General features: G+C 39.9%; 1 protein-coding gene across 1 annotated transcript in view; it reads right to left on the bottom strand.

Moving 5' to 3' along the window:
* Positions 1 to 1,608: 1,608 nt before the first annotated feature.
* The window catches only part of esama (endothelial cell adhesion molecule a), a 58,932-nt gene continuing 53,150 nt past the window's right edge, over positions 1,609 to 7,390 (bottom strand). The window contains exons 3-7 of the mRNA XM_056396884.1: positions 6,423 to 6,624; positions 6,167 to 6,322; positions 5,232 to 5,354; positions 4,942 to 5,074; positions 1,609 to 4,186 (exon numbers count right to left, since the gene is read on the bottom strand). Coding sequence (XP_056252859.1) covers positions 3,652 to 4,186; positions 4,942 to 5,074; positions 5,232 to 5,354; positions 6,167 to 6,322; positions 6,423 to 6,624 — 1,149 coding nt within the window. The 3' untranslated portion in view covers positions 1,609 to 3,651. The remainder of the gene's footprint in view (positions 4,187 to 4,941; positions 5,075 to 5,231; positions 5,355 to 6,166; positions 6,323 to 6,422; positions 6,625 to 7,390) is intronic.

The raw sequence follows: 7,390 nt of genomic DNA, 5'->3' as shown, positions 1-7,390 counted from the left end.
AAAATGCATCGTCATTTTTCCTTGCTTCGGGGCAACAATGTGGATATAAAAATACCAAGACAAATCTGTAGAATAGTGAGTAGGTGAAAACAAACATGTTCAGCTTGAACTTGCACATGCTCCCTTGTTCAATATTTCTCTACTTTTCAAATATATTTAAAGAACCCCTCAGGCATGTTTCAGGTCATATATATTAGGGGCGGCAGTGGCTCAGGAGGTAGCATGGTTTGTCCATTAATCAGAAGGTTGGTGGTTTGATATCCAGCTCCTCCAGTCGGCATATCAAAGTGTCGAAGTGCTGAAGGCGTAGTAAAAGTGCTATATGCTTGTGTGAGTGAACAGGTGTGGCTTGTACTGTAAAGCATTTTGAGAGTGCAGTCGGTTTACCATAAAAATAATCCATTGGAATAATTAATTGTGCATTTTTGCCACAAAAAAAAGTTCAATTGATGAGTTAAATTTTTTTTTAATGACATCTACTCCTCAATGAAAAACCCAGAATCTATCAATATACAAATATTGTTTTGCAATTTGAAAGTTTGTGAAGTCCATTCTCAGTGTGTGTGACCTGGAGGCTTCAGGTTTCCAGATAACACTTTGTCACAAGTTATACAGTATATTGGACCATGACTGGCTCCACAATTGGCACTTGTGATGTCCCATAATCCTACATACGTCCACATGTTAAACTGAGACATAAGGTTAGTACAGAGAAACTTCAGCAGATGAATGTGGAAACAGCTTCTAGTTAGATGGATCTATGGTGCATATTTCTCCTAACAAGTAAACTTAACACAACTTTAGTTTGAGTCAACACAAGAAAAACATAATAAATTAATAAATAAAAATATGTCCCTGAATAATCAGTTATTTTTCTTATGAGATTCATGCACACATTTTTATTTTTTATTTTTTCCAGCAAGTTAAAGTTGTTAAATAGTCACACTTATCTTGTCCTTTTGCGGTATGGTGCTGGATGCAGTCTGCTTCCTGAAAAGGTGCTCCTCATAATCTCCTTCAACTCTTCAGGTATTATCAAGTGTAAAACATAATATTAATTACTAGGATTGTCAGAAAAACCACCTGTTGCATGAGAGAAGTGGTTTTCAGTAGAGGGTTCAGTTTAACACTGACTCAATATTCCGATTGTTCATTTTCTTGTCTCTCTGCCTGTCTTTCCTAAATAGAGCGACGTTGCTGCCCTCTGGTGGCTGAGTTGCAATGTTAAGATGACGAATAAACCTTCAATAGTGACAGACTGACCGACAGCTACAGATTGAATTCAGTATCACCATTGATTAGGTTGTGCACTATCACATCTAATTAAAAAAATGAATGTAGTAGATGAAGCTACACAAATAGCTCATGAAATATTGTTACAGTGAATATGAATGGAAATTTTCTTGGCTACGTTTACTGGCTCATTATGGCCAAGTTTGATTTCTGATAAATAGACACTTTGATTATAAACTCCAGAAATAAGAAACTGAGTCAGTGCACCTCCAAGCTGTGAATCTGACAGACATAATTATTTTAAACCGACATTTTAGAAAATTTGAAAATACACACACAAACACACACACACACACACACACATGAACACATACACACCTGATCATTTGTAATTTAATTGAAAATATTATACAAAGCATTTTCCATGAACATAAATATGGAGGATACAAGTGCACACTGCACATTAATGTCCACAGTTTAGGCCTACTGTATAAATAAGCACGTTTGGCCACCAGTTAGTCCACAGTAGTTATACAATCCATCAAGGTTCATAAGTCACTGACAGTGAGCCAGATCATAAAACTTTCAACATTTATTATTTCTAAATTCTGCTCATGTGCTCTCATACTTTACTGTATAAAAATAAAGGTTTGTCTTGAACACATTTTAATATTCATAATGTACACTTTTTCAATGACCCATCCACAAGTTAACAGTGAGCTGTAACAACCCCTACCCGTCAAAACTATTTCCTCAACACTTTCTTCTTTCCCTTTCTTCTCTACTGCATTCATAACAATACAAACCCATCACGGCTTCAAGATACAACTACATTTTGCTATCACTGTCCTGCCAAGCTCAAACCTTTTCTTTTAACATCAAAAAACAAACATTACTCCAGTGTAATGACAATCCAGCATATGATGGGGATGTAGATCACTATCATGATACATATATATATATATATATATATATATATATATATATATATGTGTGTGTGTGTGTGTGTGTGTGTGTATTTTTTTTTCTTTTCAGACACAAATTATATCTAATGGGTATTTGTGTGACTTTAAAGTGGCCAGATTCCGATGCCCAAGTTGTGTAATGAAATTGATTTGTTCATGTTACGCTCTGGAAACATTCAAAGTAAATGTGTTCAGGCTGGAGCCATTTGGACGCATTAGGGCTCTGCAATAAAGATCTCGCCCCAGTGTGTCTCCCCCATCCTCTCATGACAGGAAATGGTACAAGATCACTAACTAGCTAGGCCCCTTCACATTAGTCTTCTCATATCAGCTTTTTGTTGTCAATCAAATGGGAGAGAAGCTTTGTCTAAAAAGCAGAGAGCCTGTAGGTTATGGCAGTGAAAAAACGCTTGTGTCCCTACTGACCCTTGAAAACAAACTACAACATATAAAGAGAGCATGTTGACATAATGAAGTGATACATCCTGTATGTCTTTGGTTCAGTATCCAGTGTTGCAGGCAGACATATCACCTTTATCACATGTTCCATAAAAGCTGTGGGCAACAATATGCTCTGCTGTCTCATACACATTTAACAGAAAATAAATATCATATTTACAATTTCAATGCTGCGGGCAACTTTTAAATTATTACAACCCAGAGTTGTGGACGTATTAGCAAAGTCGTCACACTGCAGTTCTGAATAGTGCTCAATATTATAAGAAGCTTTTGCTAATCTGCGTTTGAAGAATTGAGTCTAAGAGCATTTTATAAGCTGAACCACTGACAGAAATGAAGCCAAAAAAGGATTAGGATATTTTTGAAATGCCAAACTTTTTCATTATATGTATAATGTTGTCTTATCTTTCTTTCCAAAAGTCTGCTCCAGAAACATAGCCATTAGAACATAGATCTTCATATATTACACCCAATTTAACTAACTTCCCTTTGTGCTTGCTCCTATTTTGGTCTTGATGAGTCCTCCTTTAGGTAGTTGTAGAAGTAGAGATGACAGCGTACAGCAGACCTGCTCACTCTGTGTCATTAGTATGGCAGGAGGAAAACAATAAGGTTTCTGGATGAAACATTTTAAAGATACATTTGAAAAAAAAAAAACATTAGAAATGCATTGATAAAGTAGAAAAAAGGATACTGGACAGATGTATGAAAATCATGTCTATACACAGTTTGCAATGTATACAGTGCATACAGAATATAAAAGATTTAAATATACTTAAAGCAAGTAAACAGTCTGTGTCTGAAAGTCTTGCCATGAAAGCTTCTTGATTCAAAAGCATAAGTGAATTTGACATTTTCATCTACTGTATTTCTTTGCTAAATAGAAGTTAATGTGTTCCCTTAAAAAAAAATCAGCAGCTGACCCTTTCAGAGAGTAAAGGGACAGTATTCACTGTTTTTGTCAACAGCACTGTTTTGCAAACACTGGCTGGCATTACACCAGAGATCCAGCCTGGTTCTGTGCAGGCACCATGATGGGCACCCCTCCCATACGGGTGATGTTGGAGGTGGTTACGCCGGAGATGGGCAGCAGTGGCGGGGAGGGAGTGGCCTGGAGCTGTAGCTGAGGCTGGCTGTAGGTCTGTGGCAGCGGCTGGGCCTGGGGCAGCTGGGTGTAGCGCTCTGGTCTGGGTAGGGAGCTCCCATTGGTGCTGGCCTCGGAGGAGACGGTCTGTCCGCGTGGCAGGGTGGTATTGTTGTTGTAGCTGTAGTGGGTGGGGGTGGAGGCTCCGTGATGGCGGGAAGGCCGGTAGCCAGACATGCTGCCGGTGGCAGTGATGATGGAGGCGGTGTCTGAGGGCGGGCGTTGGGGGTACTGCTGCAGGTGGTGGTGGTGGTTGTTGTTGTGGGAGGGCTCTTTGTGGTGTGGGCTGGAGGCGATAGATGACAGGGTGCCGTTCTTGGAGATGATGTCAGAACCCATGCCACTCTTAGCCCAGGACACACGCTTGGGTGCCTGAGCGTCCTCCCTGGGGGGAGAGAGGACACAGGGGTTTAGCTATAGAAATGCATTAATTAAATCTGAAAAGCTCCTTTGGTCATTTTGCAAACACAGTCCCTAACTTCATGCTTCCATATCAGATCATGAGATAAAACTTTTAGCCTTTAGCTTATTTATTAACATGTCAAATCTGCCTCATGGGAAGGCCTGCGCTTTGGCTGCTAGCACTTCCTGTTCTCACCGTAGAGACAACAAGCAGCCAGATAACTTTGATAACTGGACAAGAAAATCTGAATCTGATGCCTGTGAGCCAAGATCTGAGCTTATAATGAACCTGTTCGGGCCTTCTTCTATTATTTCTCCAGGGATTTATGGACGGCAGAGATCCAGCCACCACTATACGTGAGTACATACATGAATTTCCCCTAGGGGATAAATAAAGTATCTATCTATCTATCTATCTATCTATCTATCTATCTATCTATCTATCTATATACAAATAATGTACAGTACTTGTTGAAATCCCTAATATGAAACACAATTCACTGTTTAAGAACTTATACTGTCCCGTATACAGCTCTGATTTATAATTTGTACAAGATGTAAATCCTGTAAATTGATAATGGCTTCAAGAAAACTAAACCAACACTTTTGAAAATCAACAGTCAACCACAGAACTTACAAGCATCTCTGTTCAAGCTCATTTAGCAACCAGAGCAAACATTTTTTTACCACAGTTAACGTCATTTTAGCTTTATAGCTGCTGTGACCACATGAACTCACTTGATTTCGTTGGCGATGTCGTCCTCGCTGTCCCGTCGCCTCTTCACCACGAAAAAGAGGCAGATGAGGAGGAGGAAGATGAAGCCGATCACTGAGCCCACTGTCGCTCCAGCAATCACACCAGCATTGGTGGCTGTTATCAGAGAACACACAAGGATTACATGTCACCAAAAGCACAAGCTGCAAATCTACATAACATTCAAGCTGTATTGTTATTGGGGATGGCAAACAATATAACTTCCTGATTATTATGAACACGATAGTTGTTCGTGCTGTTGCGTGGTACATACAGGTGACGACCTCCAGGTTGATGAGGCAGCTCTCTGAGCCGGCCGAGTTGCTGGCTGTGCACACGTACTTCCCCGACATGTTGCTGCTCAGGTTGCTCAGCTTCAGAGTGCCAGTCTTCTCATCTAAAAAAGCATTGAACACGGACAGTCAAGGACACAATCTACAACACAATGAAGTGTGCAAAAAGCGAAGGGTTCTGAATACTTCCTGAAACCACTGTACATGCACACTGTGTGGGCAGTTTACTCCGTTATCAGTGTTTCTGCATGCATTTGGGTGCATGCACAAACTACTCATGCTTCCATTTCTTTGACACATTAGACTGTGGACATTGCATATACTTTGTTTTATCTTTTTTATAGAATTATATCTTCCCATCTTCTTCTTTTAGTTTTGGTTTTGATGTCATCCAAAGGACTATGAACAAGACTATGTAAACTATGTGAGAGTCCCTGGAGGAACAGTCTCCAATAAGCTGTCTTAGTATCTAACTTTATTAAGTAGGTAATTTAACCAATCTCAATTTTGTATGCATGGAAATGAACTTAAATGTGAGCTATGTGATTGATGATGCCAAATATATTTTCACAAGGGCAGAAGGAGATGTGTTATATTATTCAGCACTGCACTGAAAAATGAAAGAAACATGACGTTTGGAAACACAATAAACAAGTACTGAAATATAAATAAAAAAAGAACATTAGTTCTTACTTAATATTACAAGCCATGTCCTGTATAACACACATTAAAAGGAGCATAAAAAAATAATATCAGCAAGAAAGTTAAATAAATTACCCCCCCCCCCCCCCCCCCCACACACACACACACACACACACAAAACAAAAAAACAAAAACAAAAACCAATTCCTTTAAAATTAGCCTATACCCTTTTGAGATGGACCAAATCTTCCAAGTGAAGATTTTTTTTACTCACTGAGCATGGGTGAAAAGAAGACCTCAGACGTGGGACTGGTTTTCCTCCACTTGTACATGGGAAGGGGTTTCCCAGAGCTGGACTTGCAGCTCAGAGTCACATTTCCTTTCAGCACCGGCTTTCCTGATAGAGAGCACTTAGGAACAGAAGGAGGGACTGAAGGGAGGTGAGAGGATTATAAAATGTTAATTTTGTTAGATCATACAACGTAGTGTGTGTAATTCAGTCTTTGTCATAAGCAGAATCTTTATCTTACCCTTTACAACCAGACTGAGCTCGGCAGTGAGGCCGGGGCCATCAGGAATGATGACCTGGCAGAGGTAGCGTCCTGAGTCAGACTCCCGTGTGTTGTTGATGTACAGTGACACGTCCCGTGAAGGCATGATGTCGTTGAAACCAGACCGGCCCTTAAAATGGAAACTCCCCACACTCATGGCACCTTTGGTGTAGGCGATGATCTGGACAAGAGAAAAGGGAGCCAGTGTCAGACTTAAAAAAACTGAAAATAAAAGCACAAAACTTTAACAACAAGAAGAGGAACCAGTTTCATTGAGATGCATGTCAATATGATTGCATTTGCCGGTTATCCTGGGTCAAAAGAATCAGAGGGATTTTCAGTCCTAACATCTCTTGTCCAGGAAATTGTGATTGGCATTTCTCGAACATTCGGACTGATAGTCTTCTCACAGAATCCATCGACCTGGGATTTAAAAGACTTGTACTGTATTACCCGTTTTAGGTTGGATTTTAGGAGGATGTGATGTGACACAATGTGACACTGATGTGATGCTGGATCAGGGTTTAGGCAGAAAATAAATGCAAACTAGTGAGATCTCATACTTGTGATTGTTTTTTGAATATTTTCTCTCATACACACTGCATTCGTTAGTCCCCTGAATACTAACCAGCAGCTGAGGCAAATCCCATAGAGATTTTTATTTCAAATGTGTATTAATCATAGACTGTATATATAGATGGACGTAACCTCTGTGACATCACCCATAGGTTTCTGAAGAGCGGTTTTGAAGCTCAGAGTGGGCTGCTCCGTCATCACCATCTTGGCAGTGTCTGACTCCACCCCTAACTCCCAAAATAGGCAAAGAGGTGGGGTGTTTGTGGAGACTTTGGTGCATATACTCAACCACCTGTCACTCAAATTGGTCACGCCCTCAGTTATGCAGAAATGTAAGCCGTAGTCAAATTTAAATAGGTGAGTTAGGCCTA

Source organism: Seriola aureovittata, chromosome 15 (assembly GCF_021018895.1).
Source record: "Seriola aureovittata isolate HTS-2021-v1 ecotype China chromosome 15, ASM2101889v1, whole genome shotgun sequence".
Lineage (NCBI taxonomy): Eukaryota > Metazoa > Chordata > Actinopteri > Carangiformes > Carangidae > Seriola > Seriola aureovittata.
Note: the sequence above shows the minus strand (reverse complement) of the source record. Positions and strands in the feature narration are given on the sequence as shown.